Source organism: Ornithorhynchus anatinus, chromosome 4 (assembly GCF_004115215.2).
Source record: "Ornithorhynchus anatinus isolate Pmale09 chromosome 4, mOrnAna1.pri.v4, whole genome shotgun sequence".
Lineage (NCBI taxonomy): Eukaryota > Metazoa > Chordata > Mammalia > Monotremata > Ornithorhynchidae > Ornithorhynchus > Ornithorhynchus anatinus.
This window is the reverse complement of record NC_041731.1, coordinates 34,031,005-34,051,578: the sequence shown is the minus strand read 5'-3', so window position 1 is coordinate 34,051,578 and position 20,574 is coordinate 34,031,005. Positions and strand designations below refer to the sequence as shown.

The following is a 20,574-nucleotide window of genomic DNA, read 5'->3' as shown; positions in this document are numbered from 1 at the left end:
TGTGGGACAGGGACCGTGCCACTCCGATCATCGGGAATCTACCCCAGCACTTAACCCAGTGCTTGGCACACAAGAGCACTTCACAAACACCCTCATCAAAATAAAGCTTGTGTAAAACTGAACTATTAAAATCCAAGGAGTTCTATCATTTAGGATTAAATTAAATTCATGTTTGTACATCATAGATCATGTATGATGATTATGACCCGAAATTTGGTGTGCCCTTCAAATAAACCAAATTCCTAACACAAAGACACAAAAAGTCCTAAGTGACAGCAGTACAAAGCAAATGTAATCATCGTGTGTGTGTATGCATAAATATATTTACAAATGTGGACATCTATGTACATCCACACACATATAATATTGAAAGTAAATAAATGCTGAGGGGGAACTGGAATGATTCGCATTCTCAGTTGGGTGAGATCAAAAAGAAGACCTCCTAGAGGAGATGGGTCTTGAGCAGAGTTCTGGAGATGGGCAGAGAGACCCGTCATGGCGAAGAGGAAGTAAAAGAGTCAACGGCAGGCCCGGCTCGGTGCTAGAGACATTGAGGCCCCAGTGCTCCTCCCCTCTAATCTCAAGTCACCCTCTAAACAAATGTTGCACGTGCCCACCAGATCGTCTTGTAAAGCTTTTACTTGCTCTAGTGGAAGACTGTTTTTCTTCTTGCCTTATCTTTTCTAGGATAAAACTGTTCATCTGCCCCTTCCATCTCTGCTGTTTACACCTCTACTATTTGCCGAGACGAACGAGCTACTTGAGGCTAAGGCCAACGCCACAGCCACAGATGGTGCGACAGAAAGATGCAAAAAATATTTCTTTCAGGAATGAACAGTCCAGTCTTAGAAAGCCTTTGCCTATTATCTGACAAAGGGTTTGGAACTAAATCTTTTTAGGAAGGATTTACGATCCTGATGACTTCTAGGAAACTCAATTTGTGATGTTAAAATTAAGGGCCTCTCAACCTCTCCAGGATAATCCCCCACTGTAAATATTCATACTGTCCTCACAAGAGGCAGGGAACGCCCTTAGTCAGAATATGAAATACATTTTCTTCAATTAAATCGGGAAAGTATCAACTCCGCCTCACACCCCACCCTCACTTACAGATCTAGTTTGCGTACTCACCAAGACGTAGTAATGTCTGAAGAGTTTCAGTTTTGCTAGGTTAATAGCAGCTAGAGGGAGAAAAAAAAAACAGTAATTGCAGAAAGCATCTTACAAACAGATCTCCTCAGTCATTTCTCCCAGAATGCCAAGCACTGGGCTGATGAACATTGTTATTTACAAAAAAAATTGAATAAATAATACATCCCAGCTCCCTGGCCCCGTGGATGGTGCCCTGATGATCACTGAAATACATTCCACCACAACTGTGATGGGAAGAGGAATGCGAAGGGCTGGCAAGGGGACCTGGTCCTGGATCCTGCACGTACGGAATCCCAGTCCTTACTAAGACAACATCGATCCACTGACTGGATGACCCACTCACTAGTTTCACTAGGTGGGGTCAGGACATCACTTAAGCCCCCCTCTATCTTTTGTGGAATTCCATCAGGTTTAGTTCTGAACTTCTCATTCCTTCGGCAAATATCATAAGCCCTTAAATGCATCACCGGTTACCTCTCTAGCTAGCTATGCCCTACTCACATCAATACCCAAAGGCAACTGAGCAAACTTTCTGCTTCTCTCTCCCACTCCCTCCTTCTTTCTCTCTCTTCCCCGCTTCTTTCTCCCTCCTCTCTCTTGCTATAAATTATTAATGACTGCAGAGCAGCCTAAATCCCTCCCAGTTTAGTAAGCTTTTCATTCATTATAAATCTTACAGCAGGGGGTTACAAATTAATGTTGCTTAATAGCATTCAATTATTAGTTCATTTTAAGCACGTGGCAAATGGTGATGAGGGAAGGAATTGCTTCCCCTTTCCTGGCTGATGATTAATGAGGGGCAATCAAGCTGAAGGAGAAATCCCTATAATCCTATATTATTCTCCACACTGTTACCAACTAATGGTCTCTACAAGAACAGGCCGAATGACTGAGGCGTTGGAGGGATACCTACCTGGAAGTGAGGTTCGGAATTTTTGGGGTAATCAGATTTCCAGAAATTAAGTGGTTCGAAGGCTAATGCCATGATTAGGAAGACTAAAGAGGGCAATAACTGTATTTTTATAAGAGTATTCGCCACTTGTACAAATGGTCTTACGGTGCAGTAAGCCATGACAAACCAGCTGTGTGACTTTGGGCAAGTCACTTGACTTCTCTGTGCCTCAGTTACCTCATCTGTAAAATGGGGATTAAAACTGTAAGCCCCACCTGGGACTACCTGATCACCTTGTATCCCCCAGCGCTTAGAACAGTGCTTTGCACATAGTAAGCGCTTAACAAATACCACTATTCATCTTGCCCATATTCCCAGTCACCTTTCACCCTGCTCTGAGACCTTAAATCTTATTCTGTTTTTGGTAATAATGTAGACACCTCTATACTTCATGTACTTTGAGTATTAAGCACTGGGGTTGATACAGCAATCGGGCTGGACACGGTCCCTGTCCCACATGGGGTCTCAGTCTAAGAAGCAGAGAGTGAACTCTCTTCCCCTCTTCAAAGCCCTACTGAGAGCTCACCTCCTCCAAGAGGCCTTCCCAGACTGAACTTCCCCTTTTCCCTCTGCTCCCTCTCTATTCCCCCCTTCACCTCCCTTCAGCTAAGCCCCTTTTCCCCTTTCCCTTTGCTCCTCCCCCTCTCCCTTCCCCTCAGTCCTGTGCTCATTTGTATAGATTTTTATTCCCCTATTTATTTTGTTAATGAGGTGTCCATCCCCTTGATTCTATTTATCATGATTAAGTTATCTTGTTTTTGTCCGTCTCCCCCGATTAGACTGTAAGCCCCTCAATGGGCAGGGATTGTCTCTATCTGTTGCCGAACTGTGCATTCCAAGCGCTTAGTACAGTGCTCTGCACGTAGTAAACGCTCAATAAATACTATTGAATGAAATACTATTGAATGAATGAACTCGGCTGAATTGTACCCTCTCAACTGCTCAGTACAGTAAGTGCACCTAGTAAGCCCTCAATAAATACTCCACAGATTAATTGGAGTAGGATTTTTAAGCCCCATTTTACAGAGAGGAACCGAGGCTCCGAGAAGTCAATGACTTCCCCAAGCTCACGCAGCGGACAACTGGCCGAGCCAGGATTAGAACCAGGTCCTCTGACTTCCAGGATGGGGCTCTTTCCACTAGACCAGACTTCTTTCCTTTTGTTGGAAAGCAACAGAGGGCATTCACTCAGAAGTATTTATTGAGCGCCAGTGTGTGCAGAGCACTGTACTAAGCACTTGGGATAGTACAACGTAACAATAAACAGACACATTCCCTGCCCACAATGAGTTTATAGTCTGGAGACGAGCTCACGGTCTAAAGATGAGTTTAGTTCGGCACTGATTCCAGTCCGTTTTAAATGCTTTACATTTACCTACAGGATTGAAAGTGCCTAAGGGAATGACCAGTGCAATCAGTCTGACTTGCAAAAGTGAAATAACCTATCTGTGATTCTCTAAGGACCGGCTTTACAGGAAGAATTCATCTGGGGATCTCAAAGCGCTTCCCAACCCAGTTACTTTAGCTTCCCAACCTTTGAAGGGTAATTATTATTATTCCCATCTTGCTCATGTAGAACTAAAAGGAGAGAGATTAAATGACTTCCTCTCATCAGAGGCTGAGACGAGAATAGATGATGAAAGTCTTGCCAACCGATTCAGTGCTTCATATTACTGTCATTAAAATGTCACGCTAAAGAAGGCTTTCTTACAACCCTGAGGATGTACGTCACCTTTCCTGATATTCTCAAAACCCTCTGAAAGTAAGAGGTCACGAAGCTCTATGTGAATACATTATAGGCCAGATTCAGCCTTTGATTATGATCTATAAACACAACCAGAGAAGTCATGCTGCCCTAAGGGTTGAGCTGTAAAGACTAACAATCGAATTAGGGAAGAAATCAGGGTTTGCTTCTAAAAAAGCCGCATTTGCTTTGTCAGATTCCCTAAGGAAAAAAATAGCAATACCTCGGTTTTTCTCTGTACCAGTCAAGTACTGGGAATAATTTTTCAAGTGATTGATGCGTGCGATCTTACAGAGCAAAAGGGTCCTGTGACATATTCTCTGCATTTTAGTTATAAACTGCACAAGCTAGACGCTGGGAGCTAAAAAGGAACTGGTATGTAGACTGGCACTAAGTTTAGCATGTATCGGTGTGAAAATATTGGAAGTAAAAAAACAGTGAAAGGAAAAAGAAAAAAAGTAAAAAAAAAAAAAAAAATAGCTGGTTCAACTAGCTTAACATCCAATCAATCAGTCAGTGGTATTTACTGAGCACTTACTGTATGCAGAGCACTGTACCAGAACTTGGGAGAGTCCATAGAGTTGGTAGATTCAGTCCTCGCCCTTAAGGATCTTATAATCCAGCGGAGGAGACAGGCTCAAGTCAGTTCTCTTCCTCTAGACTGTAAACTGGTTATGGGTAGGAAATGTGTCTGCTAATTCTGTTGTACTGACTCTCCCAAGCACATAGTACAGCGCTCTGCAGAGAGTAAGCACTCAATAAATAACAGTAATCGACTGATTGGGGAAGTGAAACAATGGTACATTGGGACATCCAGAGCCCTAGCTACGCCCTCAAGGGCACTTCTGAAAAAGGTCCCTACAATCTGCCCGTGAAGAGTCGAAATTGGAGAGGCAGATCATCAGAGTGTTAACTCACCGATGGGAGAGGAATACTAAGCGTCTTTTAACACCTAATTATCCTGCCTGGGAAATTTAACTACCGTTATGCAATGAGTCCAAGAAATAGTCGATCAGCTCTGGAATCCTGACTTCCAAATGGTAATTTTTCCTAAATTACAAGCATCGTCTAATCGACTAATTTTAAAAAGCACCCGAGTGGCTTAGCAACAACGACCTCCTTGTTATTCTTCTCTCATATCCCAAGAAGCGATTCATTCAGTTGTATTTATTGAACGCTTACTGCATGCACAGCACTGTCCTAAGCGCTTCTGAGAGTACAATCTAATAATGAACAGACACATTCCCTGCCCACAACAGGCTTGGCAAATGTTAATGTAACCTAAAGAAGCGTAAACAGGAAATGTATTTTCATAATTAGAATAAAGGCCCATGGATGCATAGAGCAGAAACAGCTCATCTTGGTTTGGGTATAGGGATCTATAATAATAATAAATAATAATGGTATTTGTTAGGCACTTACTATGTGCAAAGCACTGTTTTAAGCACTGGGGGGATACAAGGTGATCAGGTTGTCCCACGTGGGCCTCACAGTCTTAATCCCCATTTTACAGATGAGGTCACCAAGGCACAGAGAAGTGACTTGCCCGAAGTCACCCAGTTGAGAAGTGGTGGAGCCAGAATCAGAACCCATGACCTCTGTCTCCCAAGCCCATGCTCTTTCCACTGAGCCACGCTGCTTCTCTGCTTCTTCTATCACACTTACTGAGCGCTTTCTGGGTGTAGAGCACTGTACTCAGCGCTTGCTCATTGTGAGCAGGGAATATGACTTCCAACTCTCATATTGTTCTCTCTCAAATGGTTAGTACAGTGCTCTGCACGCAGTAAACACTCAAATATAACTGATTGACTGACCGAACAGAGTTAGTAGACATGTTCCCTGCCTACAACAGGCTTACAATCAAGACTTTTTTGCCCATTTACACCACTTCTGCCAAGCTTGCTTAAAAGGGTCAATACATTATCTGATCTCAGCTTTAACAGTGAGAGCCGATTAATAAATTCACCTCTACATGAGGTCGATTCCCGGCACCCCCGCTGCTCTCCTAAGTCGAAAAGCCTGACATTTCCTCCCTGTGGAACTAACCCATGCCGACAAAGCCTTCTTCCCCAGTTGGAGACGGCAGCCCTGCCTCTCTGTTCTGACGTCTAACTGCTGGCAGTGACTGAGGAACGAAGGGATTCACAAACTCGGGGAAATCGGTGAAACATGACCATGACTCAAACCGCCAAGTTACCACTGTCCGCGAATTATCAAACAGTTATTTTAAGGAGTTATTACCGCATGATTCATGCGGTGCTCAGACACAAAGGTACTTATAGCCAAAAGGGGGGAAAAGAATCCACATTCCTTTTTTTTTAAATGGTATTTGGAAAGCGCTTGGGAGCGTACAATGCAGCAGAGTTGGTAGACGTTCTCTGCCCACAAGGAACTTATAGTCTAGAGGGGGAGACAGACGTTAACACAAATATGTAACATATGTACGTAAGTCCTGGGAGGCTTAGCGTGGTGCAATTTTCAAGTGCTTAAAGGTTACAGGCCCAAGTCCATAGGTGAGAGAGTATGGGGAAAAGAGGGCTTCATCGGGGAAGGCCTCTTGGAGGAGATGGGATTTTGATAAAACTTTGAAGGTGGGGAGAATGGCATACTATGGGTCAAACACCGTCCTAAGAGCCGGGGTAGTTACGTACTAATTAGGTCGGACGCAGTCCCTGTCCCGCATGGGGTTCACAGTCTGAGAGGGAATGGGTACTGAATCCTTATTTTACAGTTGAGGAAACTGAGGCACAGAGAAGTTAAGATCACACGGCAACTGGCAGAGCTAGGATTAGAACCCTGGTCCTCTGACTCCCGGGCCCCGGGATCTTTCCACCAGGCCACGTTGCTTCCTCATGTCCTCATATATGACTTATGTACCTATCAGTCATATATTTATTTTAATGTCTGTTTCCCCCTCTAGATTGAAAGCTCCTTGTAGGCAAAGTGTCTACCAACTCCGCTGCACTGTACTCTCCCAAGCGCTTACAACAGTGCTCTACATCAAGTAAGCACTCAATAAATACCACGATGGGCGGACGGACTGACCTTACTCCAGTGTCAGGGAAGAGGAGCATGATGTGGATATGGTCGAGAATATGGTCAGGACCTTTTGCTGATCAAACCTGGCATTTGGTACATTTTATGTGGACCAAAGCCACAAATCAGCATCGGTGGCCAGGGGAAAAATTTCCCCCTTCACAATGAAATGAGTCAGCTTTGCCCGCAGAGCAGGCTTTCCTCGAAATCAGTGGCTCTGGAGTTCTAATCCTGGTTCTATTACTGAAAGGGCATGTTCCAGTCACTCTAGCCTCCCTCCAGCCCACTTTACAGGGGTCTATATAAGGAGCAGAGGAAGAGTGAAATGGAATGAATAATCCTATGGGTTCCGGGGAAGGCAAAACTAAGACATATGGAAAATGCCTTCCATCCTCATTGCAAGCAAAACTGAATCACTCTTGCTGTGCCTGAGATTCTGATCTGTTTCAACTTAAAAACTGCTGGGAGAGGGTGTTCTTTGAAGAATGTATTATGCCGAATGAAGTCGGCATAAAATCATCTGAAGAGTTTTCTAGTTCTTTACGTTATTTCTGTTGTCAATTTGGTGGAAGAGGGTCTCCATTTCATTCCTCTACTTCAGTAAACTTTTCTTCCATCAAAGTCATCTTTGGAGGAAGGTTCACCTTAAAGGGCTGTAATCATTTTATACCTTAATATTTTGGTCAGTTTTTCTCTATATTACCAGCGAAAGTGAAGCTTGCACCTTAATGATATTCTGGGCCTAATCCAAGAGCCCCTTTAGAGCTCCGTAAGCCTCTCTCTCTCTTTCCCCCTTGCTTTCTCCGAGTGTCCACCACACATTTAAAATTCAGCAGCATACTAGGAGATGGAAAAAGGACAGACTTCCCACTGCTCCATGGCAGCCCAGATGGCAGCAGACAAAACTTTCTTGATGAGTAAATCCGACCTTCTCTGATTATTTATGTAACGGAGTGAGAAGAGGGAGTTTTAACAGCTACTTGGAGCGAAAGTACATCAACTGCAGACAAACATACACTAGCAAGGCAGCAAATCTTAGGCACCTGGAAACACGTCTTGGTATTCAAAGGCCCAAATAAGAAATTATCTTACAACAGCAAACAATGCTTTTTTGCCACTTAAGCAAGTTGTTATTGTCTCGTCTTGTCTTATGCTATCGAGTCATCTCCGACCCTAGCAACTCCATGGACACATCTCTCCCAGAACACCCCACTCTCCATCTGCGATCATACTGGTAGCGGATCGTAGAGTTTTCTTGGTCAAAATCCAGAGGCGATTTAGCATCACCGCCTTCCGCTCAGTCAACTTGAGTCTCCACCCTCGACCCTCTCCCGCGCCGCTGCTGCCCGGCACAGGTGAGTTTTGACTGGTTGCCTGCCACTCGCTAGCCACTGCCCAAGCTAGGAATGGAATGGGTATGTCTCTGCTTGACTCTCCCTCCCGTAGCCGAGACTGGTAGAGGACTGACTTGCCCAGGGTCACAGAGCAGTCTTAGAGTTCTGCAAAGCTGGGAGAGTAGACCGAGCGCTGCCCTTGATTTCAATTTGAGGTTTCAGTTTAGCTGCCACACACTTCAGTGCCTTTTTATTTCCATCCTAAGGACGAGGAGACACGATGTAGTTCCCTCAAATCAGTTCAGGGGCAAACAGTGTTTTGAGAACAAAACCGAGCACCCTATTCGAGGAATGATGTGTGGGTCGGCGTTGTGGCCTGTGCAGTTTTAAATGCCACATTGTTTTTAAAGGCACAGGCCTGGGAGGCAGAAGGATCCGGGTTCTAATTCCTGCCCCGCCATTTGTCTGCTGTGTGACCTTGGGCAAGTCACTTCTCTGGGCCCCAGTTCTCATCTGCAAAATGGAGATTAAAACTGGGAGCACCCTGTGGGACGGAGTCTCGACGGTCACCACTGGTCTCCTTCTTGACAAATCCAACGGTCTCTACTCCGTCCTCATTCTCCTGGACCTCTCAGCTGCCTCTGACAATGTCGACCACCCCCATCTCCCAGAAACGATCATCCAACTTCGGCTTCACTGACACGGTCCTCTCCTGGTTCTCCTCTTACCTCTCTGGCCTCTCATTCTTAGTCTCCTTCGCGGGCTCCTCTGCCTCCCACCCCCTAACTGTGAAGGTCCCTCATGGTTCAGTTCTGGGTCCCCTTCTATTCTCCGTCTACACCCACTCCCTTGGAAAACTCCTTCGTTCCCAGCTCCAGCTACCACTTCTATGTGGATGATGCCCAAATCTCACTCCCTCTCTGCAGTCTCGCATTTCCTCTTACCTTCAAGACATCTCTACTTCTGTGTCCTCCCATTACCTCAAGCTTAATATGCTTAAAACAGAACTCCTTATCTTCCCACCCAAGCCCTGTCCTCCTCCTGATTTTCCCATCACTATAGACAGCACCACCACCCTTCCCGTCTCATAAGTCCGTAACCTTGGCGTTATCCTTGACCCCACTTCGTCATTCAACCCACATATTCAATCCGTCACTAGGTCCTGTCGGTCTCACCTTCACCACATCGCTAAAATCCTTCCTTTCCTCTCAAACCAAACTTCTACCACGTTAATTAAATCACTCATCCTATCGGCCCCCTTGCTGACCTCCTGTCTCTCCCCATTCCAGTCCATATTTCACTTTGCTGCCCGATTATTTTCATCTCCTCCAAGAGAACTTCCTTAAGCCATCCTTTCCTCTTCTCCCAATCCCTTCTGCGTTGCCCTGACTTGCTCCCTTTGTTCTTCCCCCCTCCCAGCCCCAAAGCACTTATGCACAGATCTGTAATTTATTTCTATTAATGTCTGTCTCCCCACCTCTACACTGTAAGCTCGTTGTGGGTAAGGAGTCTGTTTACTGTTGTATCGTAGTCTACTTAGTGCTTAGAATAGCGCTCTCCACACAGTAAGCGCTCAATAAATACGACTGAATGAATGAACGAATGGTCCAGGACTAAACTGCTCTGGATTTGCAGGTCCAGAGGGGTCTGGTGACTGCTGTCATGCAGAAGGCCACAGGTGTACGGGTCCGGGGCTGGACAAGCTTCACACCAGCAGGTCTGGAACTTGCCCAGTGGCCACAGGTGAGACGCGAAGCCGGGTGGGCCGGTTCGACCGGGGCCGGTGCTGCCGGGACCTGAACGTACATGCCAGGGGAGGCTGGCGAGGGCTTCCTCTTACTCTGCTCTCCCTGTCTCCTTCTTGTCTTTGTTCTTCTCCTTAGAAAAGCAATGTAGCCTAGTGGATAGAGCACAGGTCCGGGAGTCAGAATGAGCTGGGTTCTAATCCCGGCTCTGCCATTTGTCTGCTCTGTGACCTCAAACAAGTCACTGAACTTCTCTGTACCTCAGTTCCCTCATCTGTCAAATGTGGATTTTGACTCTGACCCCCATGTGGGACATGGACTGTATCCAACATGATTTGCTTGTACTTAGAACACTGCCAGACACATAGTAAGCTCTTAACAAATACTATCATCATTATTCTTCCTTCCCCTCCTTCCCCTCTTCACATTCTACTTTTCTTGTATTTCTTCTCTCCCTGTTTTTTTCCCTTAACCACTCTCCTCATCACCTAACACCCCCTTCGCATTTTGCATTTCTTGCTTTTCCTCTCTCTGTTTTTTTTCCCTTAACCATTCTCTTTCTCCTGCGCTCCCATTCTTCAAGGGTTCCACTTCCTTTCATGTAGATTTCTAGTCCCCTGAAATAATAAGGTTTCTACTCCTCAACCAACGGCACAGCAGCACATAGGGAACATTGACTGTGAGTCTGTGGTCATGGTGTATTTTCTTCACTACGAATGCTGACTATAGCATGCTGCAGTGCTTTAGGAAGACAGCTAACCATTCGTGACCAGATTGCACCAAGTTTCACAGCACGCCTCTACACTAAAACCTGGATTGCTTTCCTTTGGCCTTTTAACTTGGAGAGGAGGGAATCTGCTTGAAGATCACTGTTGAAGATCTTCAGATCTCAAATCATGAAATGGCCCCTGAATTTGTAAAGTCAGATTTGTTTTCTGGCTCTCAAATCCCTGCCCTTTGATTAGCAAAGCCTCTAAAGATAATAATAATAATCACGGTATCTGTTATGTGCTTATTATGTCCCAAGCACTGAACTAAGCACTGGGGTAGATATAATTAGGTCCCTCTTGGGGCTTACAGTCTAAGTAGGAGTAACTGGTATTGAATCATTTTGCAGATGAGGGAACTGAGGCACAGAGAAGTTAAGTGACTTGCCCATGGTCACACAGCGGTAAAGTGGAGGATCTGGGATTAGAATCCAAGTCCTCTGACTCCCAGGCCATTACCCTTTCCGGTAGGCCAAGCAGCTTCTTTAAAAAATATGGGGATGGGTGATAGAAATTATTTCTCTACTTCAAATCCCATGCATTTTTCCTTTAAGCCCAAACTGCCCTCCCGTCTCTTCTTTGTAAGACTCTCGTCCTTGAACTTTAAGCTTGTTTAGAATGTACACCTGTTTCTTGAGCCCTCAGAGCTTCCAAAATCAGGAATCCGGAAAGCTAATTTATTCCCATTTGGAAAATGGTGGAGGTATTATAAATGACGAAAGGCAAGGAGATCTTGGTCAAATGAAGGGCAGGGAGACATAAAAATGTCAGCGCGAGTGGCAATGTATGCCCCTGGGCACCACGGGACTATTTGCGATACCCAGGGTAAAAGCCCAAACCACTCTGAGTCATCCAAAGAAAAGGAGCCAGGACTAGGTTAACGAAGGCCCTAGAGCAGAGCTGCGAATCAAAACGTAAAAAGAATAAAAATCCTAACTTCCCAAGGGGCTCTCGCCTCACAGAGGGGAAGGGACGAGGAGCAATAGGAGGGAAGGGAACAGACTGCATTTGCCCTAGCTTCATTCTTTTCAGGGCAGAGCCCTCAGAAGCAACCAGAACGCTGAGAAACGGTCCTCTTCGCATTGCAGCGGCAGAAGGAAAACACATGCAACTGGCCTAGGGGACCACAGGATTGGCTGGCAAATAAAAATTCATTAGACACTGGCCCCATCTGCCTGTGGACGATAAGGGTTAGGAGGAAAAGCCACGACCTGAATACGAACAAAAACCTCTTGCCTTTCTCCCCCAAGCATCTTCTCGCTGAGATCACTTATGTGGACGAACTGAAATAAAGCACGCTTGCCTGGTGTGTGACCACTGAATCTAATGGGCAGCAGAAATAGCTAAGAGCATCTGGATCGTTCATTTGTGCCGCAGCACCGACGGTGGCAAAAAATAAAATAGGGTCAGGGAGGCTTTTCTTCTGAATTTCTATTCTAAGTTGTACAGCGATCACGACCAGGCAAGGCTCAAGGGCTTATTACCTAATGTAAGCTTTTCACCGTGCAGAGAATAGTACATAATGATTAAGTCTTGAGCAACTGTGAGGTCCGCAGCAATCTCCAGAACACCGCAACAGTTGGGGGGGGGGGGGAACCAAAATCTCAATCCACACACCTCAGGGTTATCTAATTATAACTGCTTTAAGGTTTGTGAACTTCATCTACCAGCTAAGATTTTCAAAATATTTCCTGAAAGGATCCTAATCTTTTCAACTCCAGAAAGGACAGCCACGGATGACCGGGGGCAGAGAAACTGCTTTTTCAATTTATAGAGCTTAGTCCCAATTCAGTCCTACGTGATTATGAAATTGGAGAGGAGAAGGAGGAAGAGAGAGCAGGGAGGAGGAAGAAGGAGAAAGAGAAAGAGGGGGGGAGAAAAATAAGGGAAGCGAGCTCAGTGGTAATAAGAGCCAGTAAATTCTGGCCAGAAATACCCAGTTGGACCAGGGCTGGGTCAGTCTGTGCGGAATTCAATCAACTTTCCTTCCAGATCGTGCCTCTCAGCAGTGAGTCTACATGACCGAGGACCTAACGGCCGCCAGACTGTAACCCAACGAGAGCAGCCAAAACTAGAGTCATTTGTGGAATGTGCCATAAGGATAAGAATCACGATGGATACCTCCTTCCACGTTAATCATTTTAGTTCACCACTGGGAAACGCACAAAAGAAACCCAAACGCATCCCAGAAAGGAGATTCTCCTCAAAAGGCAGCATTTCCATTTACTGCGATGAGAAAGGTGATTCCCCGCCGGGTCCTCTTACGTAGTGAACTTCAAGCAGGAAACAGAGTCATTGCCCAGTGTCACACGACGACTCGGTGGCACAGCAAGGATCGGGATGCAAGATCAGGTTGTAGTCGTGTCGAGGTGAAACTGGAGAAACCACAACCCGGTCCTGTTAGATTACCAGTTTCCTCTAGAACGGGACTGGCCGACAGAATACTTCCAGGCTGATAGCTGCTGGCCACGGAAACAGCAGAGGTGTCTCCTCTTCGAAGGTATATTTAATTCTATTTTGTTACATTTTGTTACATCATCCAAAAGAGTATTTTATATCGTGAATCTTCTTGCGTGCTCTACTTCCTCATTACTATGCAATACTCCCTAGGGTTTCATTCGGAAGGTGATTTGAGCTGGGAGAAGTAGAGTTATTCGTGATATCTGGAAGTCAAGATACTGGGAGTGGGGAGGGGGAGCAGCACGGCCTAGTGGATTGAGCACGGGCCTGGGAATCATATGAACTTGGATTCTAACCCCAGCTCTGCAACTTGTCTGCTGTGTGACCTTGGGCAAGTCACTTAACTTCTCTGTGCCTCAGTTTCCTGATCTGAAAAGTGGGGATTAAGACTGTGAGCCCCATTTGGGACAGGGACTGGGCCCAACCTGATTACTTTGTATCTACCCCAGTGCTTTGAACAGTGCCCAGCACATAGTAAGTGCTTAACAAATCCCATTTAAAAAAAAAAAAAATTTTTTTTGAAACTCTTCCCAAATATTCAGGATAGGAGGAAATACAATCTTGGGGAAATTTCGAGTTTTCAATTGCTAAAAATGCATTATTAGTCAAACGTTCATTTCCGTCGAGACCTTGTAGGCTTTCTTACCTGGTGAAAATAAAGATGCCTTTTCCTTATGGAACTCAAAAAAACAAGGTGGTTTAAAACCTCTACTAATGGAGAGGGATGCTTAAAAAAATTTCATTCACTCATTCAATTGTATTTATTGAGCGCTCTCTGTGGGTAGAGCACTGTACTAAGCGTTTGGAAAGTACAGCTTGGCAGCAGATACAGACAATCCCTACCCAACAACGGGCTCACAGTCTAGAAGAAGGGAGACAGACAACAAGATAAAACGAATAGATCGGCATCAACAGCATGCCTATAAAAATGTGTCATGCTAGCCTTAAGTGTCTTTTCTCTCTTGGTAGTTATATCAAATTTTGTCACTGCTCAACTGGCCCCATGCTGTCATCTTGTGGAAAAACCCGTCAACTGCCAGGAATCCTCTGTAGCGCTGCCTAAGGCCACGACTAAACGCAGCCCTTTTTTCCCAGTGCTTCCTTCAGCTGCAGATCTGCTGTAGCAATTTTAATCTCCGTGATAGCACACGATTCTATTACGCTCACTGGCATTACTGTTTACCATTCACAAGTGGATACAGGCTGCTCACATTAGGCATGCCGAGGACCGCTAGTCACTAATGGTAGGAAGAGTCACAACTACGGGGGGGACCGTTCCAAAAAGTGACTTTTGCACAAAGTGCCTTGAGGGATGAAAGTTAGATGTGAACGCTCTCCTCAAATGGGGAATCAGAGAAAGATAAGCAAGCAGGAGGAGAGAACAGAGCCAGGAAAACTCCGGAATGCAGAAGTAGCATTCACATCACCTGACCGCAGGTCGGAAAACAAGAGGAAAAAAAAATCAGAGCGTGATCCTTAACTGGAGGGGAAAGTCGTGATTTTTCATTAATAGGGTCACGTCCACTTTGGTTACTGGTTAAACTAGCCGTGATGCAGAAAAGAAAGGTCCGTTTTAGACTTATCCACTAGAAATCTAAGTCAAAGTCAATCAATCAATCATATTTATTGAGTGTTTCCTGTGTGTACAGCTTGGGAGAGAACAATATAACGGAGTGGCGGAGACACATTCCCCGCGCACATCGAGCTTACAGTCTAAAGGGGGAGACAGACATTAACGTAAATAGATAAATTAGGAATATTTACTTACGTGCTGGGGGGCTGATGGGGGGAGGGGTGAATAAAGGGTGAATAAATCAAGCTACTGTACCTTAGTGACACAAAAAAGGGGCACGTCCCTGTCTGAGTGCCCCATGCAAATCAAGATTTAATGCTGCGCATTCAGTGGAATGAGGGTAAAAGTAACACTTGAAAGTGAAAATTAAATGAATCTTCTTTCCCAGACCCCCGCATAAGGCTTGCTCCTGGAATATTTACCACCTATTTCTTCCCAGGCCAAGCTCTGAGCCGGACTCCACGGCAGTCACTGCAAGAGCACCTCAAGGAGGACGCTGTTTGGGAACAAACAGTTTCTTCCCCCACTACTCAATAACAATTATAAATATTAAGAAGAAAAAAAAATCCGAGCTGAAGAGCCATAAAACCATCCTCAAAATAAAAACAACTTACCTTTCCCATCTGTTGCTGAGGCCTCTTGTAAGTGTCTTATTGACCTAAAAAAAACAAACATTTTTTTTTTTTTTTGAGTACGATCTGGCTAACAAATTTCAAGTCTTTTCTCTATAAACTGGATGCGAAAGAAGTCTCAGAGCAGAGTGGTGTGGTTTTCTTAGGTAGAGATGCCATCTGCTGGCTAGAGAGGCTTCAAGTTTCAGAAAAGAGGGGGTGGCAAAAACCAGCCGACAGCCATCGCTAAAGGCGGACCCCCCTCAGTGAGTTGCCCTTTGGTGATCGTTAGTTCTTATTTTTCACAGAAAGAATGAGGACCTGATAGTACTAATAATAATGTCGGTATTTGTTAAGCACTTACTATGTGCCGAGCGCTGTTCCAAGCGCTGGAGGTTATCAGGTTGTCCCACGTGAGGCTACAGTCTTAATCCCCATTTTACAGAGGGAATCGAGGCACCGAGAAGTCAAGTGACTGGCCCAAAGTCACCCAGCTGACAGGTGGCAGAGCCAGGATTAGAAGCCACGACCTCTGACTCCCAAGCCCGGGCCCTTTCCACTGAGCCACGCTGATGGAAAAGAGCATGGAGGTCCTGGCAGTCAGAAGACCTGGGTTCTGGTTTAGTGGACTGAGTTCGGACCTGCGTTCTAATCCTGGTTCTGCCACATGTCGGTTGTGTGACCCCGGGCAAGTCATTTCCCTTCTCTGGGCCTCAGTTACCTCACCTGTAAAATGGGGGATTATTAATAATAATAATGTTGGTATTTGTTAACTGCTTATTATGTGCAGAGCACTGTTCTAAGTGCTGGGGTATACAGGGTAATCAGGTTGTCCTACATGAGGCTCACAGTCTTACTCCCCATTTTACAGATGAGGTAACTGAGGCACAGAGAAGTTAAGTGACTTGCCCACAGTCACACATTTGCCAAGTGGCAGAGCCGGGATTCAAATCCATGACCTATGACTCCTAAACCCGGGCTCTTTCCTCTGAGCCACGCTGATGGGAAAGAGCATGGAGGTCCTGGCAGTCAGAAGACCTGGGTTCTGGCTTAGTGGATCGAGTTCGGACCTGGGTTCTAATCCTGGCTCTGCCACATGTCAGTTGTGTGACACCCGGGCAAGTCACTTCACTTTTCTGTGCCTCAGTTACCTCATCTGTAAAATGGGGATTAAGAGTGTGAGCCCTATTTGGGACAGGGACCGTGTCCAATCTGATTAACCTGTTTCTATGCCGGAATTTAGAACAGTGCTCGGCACACAGTAAGGGCTTAACAAGTACCGCTGCTTTTTCTTTTCCTTTCGCTTTCTGTTTCCAGTTCTGCCACAGGCCTGCTAGGTGACACTGATGTTTCTGACCCTCAATTTCCTCATCTGTAAAACTGAGATAAGAAAGACTGAGAGCCCGAGAGGACGGGACTGAGTCCAAGCTGAAAAACTCATCTACTACAGCGCTTGGCACATAATAAGTACACTAGCTGATTAGACTGTAAGCCCGTCAATGGGCAGGGACTGTCTCTATCTGTTGCCGATTTGTACATTCCAAGCGCTTAGTACAGTGCTCTGCACATAATAAGTGCTCAATAAATACTACTGAATGAACTAGCAGTTCCACCTTTACTATTATTATTATTATTATTTCCAAACTGCAACAGGGCTCCCCTGCAGATACGTCATCCTCCCAACAAGTCTGTTACCCAAGAGAACCCACATTTGGCTGAAATTTCAACTCATCTCAGAAATCAAACAATCGAATGGGATTTAATTCATTCATTCGTTCAACTGTACTTATTGAGCGCTTATTGTGTGCAGAGCACTTTATTAAGCACTTGGGAGAGTACAATACAACAGTTGGTTGACCTGTTCCCTGCCTAAGAGGAGCAGACAATAAAGAGCCCGGGCTTGAGAGTCAGAGGTCATGGGTTCGAATCCTGGCTCTGCCACCTGTCAGCTGTGTGACTGTGGGCAAGTCACTTCACTTCTCTGTGCCTCGGTTACCTCATCTGTAAAATGGGGATTAACTGTGAGCCTCACGTGGGACAACCTGATTACCCTATATCTACCCCAGCGCTTAGAACAGTGCTCTGCACATAGTAAGCGCTTAACAACTACCAACATTATTATTGTTATTAATTTAAATTACAGACCTGTATGTTAATGTTCATGTATAAATGTTAAGGATTAATGATGGCCTTTTAAACTCAAAATGAGCAGGCATTACTAATTAAATCACATAGCTTGGGCCCTCAGAATTGCTGGGCAGATATTGGTATAAAATCTTTTCCATCATTCCCGGCATAATGTGGGAGCCCTTCAAATATTAATAAAGTGTGAGGGGAAAAACAGATTTGTCACTAATACTGTCATCTCCCTACTACTGGGTGATTTTATTTTTCAGCAACTTGCAATGTTGTAAGCAGGGAAGGAAAATTGAACTTAGCACTAATATCATCAGCTCTCTACTATTTGGTGATTTTATTTTTCAGCAACTCACAGAACTGTAAAAAGGGAAGGAAAGTTGAGTTTACACATGGCGGGGTAGCAAGAACAGGAAGCAAATGGCAGAAAATGCCCCTCTTGCCACTGCCAGCTACCTACCCCTCCAGTGGGAGGCTTCAACATCAGAGTCCTGTCAGAGGCTTCAATAAACACTTCATTAGCGAGCCACATGGGAAGAATTGGGGAGGTGGGGTGGGGAGGCTGATTTATAAAGCAAATGACTCTGAGACCAAAAGAGGGGTGGAGAGGGAGAGTCTATTATTAGTGTTCTAAAGATCACTCAACTGCCCAGGGTGCTTATTGGAAGCAGGACTCTATTTTACAGAAATGAACTTGAAGCATCACTGTTTGGGCTGCATGAAGTTCCTGTAGCTCTTTGCTCAACTTATTGTAGAAGTCCCACATCGCTTCGTTTTGCTTTTAACGTGATCAAGTTAATGCTTCCTGATTCAATTACTGACTGAAAATGACACTCAACTGCTTTAAATCTAAGCAAATAAAGAGAAATTAATAGCTAATTTACCTTTTCCAGGACACCAAGAAGCTGATTAACTTGTATGTACCCCAGTGCTCAGAACGGTGCTTGACACTCAGTAACCGCTTAACAAATGTCATAAGAACAATAACTGTTCTCTGAATAAACAGCAACGCACGGCAAGGGATGGCCAAGATGCCCTACATGAAGAGACTGGTTTTTATTTTTACTGCATCCATTTCCTCTGTCTTTCTCCTCCTTGGCACGAGATTGCTACCTACTGGATCTCTTTAAACCCAGACGTTCCCGCTCACCGCTTTTTCATGCCAATCAATTTCTGGCACTGACTACGACAGACAAGCCTGTCTAGACCACGCTGACGATTTCCAGAGAAGCTACGTGCAAATGCCTGGCGTCATTTCAAACTACTTACCACACCACTGGGAAGAGGATGGCTCCGCAGCAGAGCAAATCCACTAGAAAGAGGGAATCTTTCCACAGCCCGTAATCGGTCGTCCCTTCCTCTGTTGATTCTATGATGATATAGGCCACATTTGCCAGGACCTGTGGAAGACGATAAAGGGCTGACCAGAATTCAGCGGGTAAAAACGCAGGATCGGAGCAACTAAGGCACTCCGACGCTGCGTTTCCAGGTCCTCCTTCACCCAACTCCCCGCCACGATTCTGTGTAGAGGGCATCAAAGGAGACCATGCATCTCTAAGTCCTGTTCCCCGACGGGGCACGTCAGCTTGTCTAGGCCTCTGGCTTTTGGGAAATGACACTTTTCTAGCCCGTAGATCCCGAATCTTAGTATCTGAGACACAAGCGGAAAATAAAAAGAAGCAGCGTGGCCTAGAAGAGCGTGGGCCTGGGAGTCAGAAGGACCTGATTCTAGGCCCGGTTCTGCCACTCGCCTGCTTGTGATCTTGGGCAAGTCGCTTCACTTCTCTGTGCCCCAGTTACCTCATCTGTAAAAGAGGGGTTAAGACCATGTGCTCCCATGTGGGACAGAGGCTGTGTCCAACCTGATTACCCTGTATCTACCACAGCGCTTAGAACAGTTCCTGGCACAGCTCCTAACAAATAGCATAAAAAAAAGCCATTACCAGCTAAGAGGCATCTAATTCTTGCAGTGAAAAGGGATTAAATTACTTTATGGGCACAGATTCATTCATTCACTCAATTTTATTTGAGAGCTTACTGTGTGCAAAGCACTGTACGAAATGCTTGGGCGAGTAAAATATAACATCGGACACATATCCTGCCCACAACAAGCTCACAGGTTATGCCACAAATAAATTTTGGCTTGATTCCATTCTTCTAAGTACTCAAAAAATTTTAATTTAATGCTTTATAGTTTTGTAGCAGTCATTTTATTTGCTCTGATTATTTTTTTTGCCTGACTCATTTTTAACGGCAACGGTAAAAGATGCTATTAAAAGTATGGGGATAAGTGGTATTTTTCATTTTACTGTAAATCGCACTCAAAATAACCCACTAGTGTGGAGTGAAAGCCCATGGTTTCAAATCCTCTCCTTGCCTACCTCTAAAAACCTCTCTCTTCCCATCAGCAGCTGAGAATAGCTCTACCAACTGGGAACCTAAAATCTTTTGTGCTCTTAAGTAGCTCTAAAAGAAATTTCTCACTTTATAATGGATTCGACAATAATTAGTTGAACGCTTGATATGATATTACACTTTTTTGGTCTACCACAAACATAATGGAGATTTTTCATCTCTCAATCCCATGTCTCTTTTCCCACCCTTCCGCTCCCCTAACAGCCCCTGCATCACCACCCAATCTGCCTCAAATCTATCATTTCTGTGACTGGAGAAAAAAGCAAAACTGGCCAGAGGTCTAGAATTTCACTCTGCTTTCCTGTTTGCCCGCTTGCACAATCAGGACAAGGAACTCCTCTAAGCGGCATCGTGGACTTCTGGGATATAAACATGGACTAATCCCGAAGTGACCTTGCCATATGTTTGAACGAATTCATTTCACTTCCACCGATCCACGCGCCCAGAGGATCACAGGAGCCCTTACTCTGCCATACGGAGTGCCATACCAACAGAAGAAATGCCTCCCACTTCCGAGGCAGCTCTGAAATCATACCCGGAGGATTCAATCCATTGGCTTCAGCCGGCCCGGGGGTTTCTGAAGGCACATGTCCTCCAAGAGGCCTTCCCTGACTGAGCCCTCATTTCCTCTTTTCCCACTCCCTTCTGC

At 45.2% G+C, this 20,574-nt stretch overlaps 1 protein-coding gene across 1 annotated transcript in view; it reads right to left on the bottom strand.

The window, feature by feature from the left end:
• Window positions 1–20,574, bottom strand: part of GPR107 (G protein-coupled receptor 107) — an 82,787-nt gene that overhangs the window by 20,504 nt on the left and 41,709 nt on the right. The window contains exons 13-15 of the mRNA XM_029064207.2: window positions 18,780–18,910; window positions 15,378–15,421; window positions 1,132–1,181 (exon numbers count right to left, since the gene is read on the bottom strand). Coding sequence (XP_028920040.1) covers window positions 1,132–1,181; window positions 15,378–15,421; window positions 18,780–18,910 — 225 coding nt within the window. The remainder of the gene's footprint in view (window positions 1–1,131; window positions 1,182–15,377; window positions 15,422–18,779; window positions 18,911–20,574) is intronic.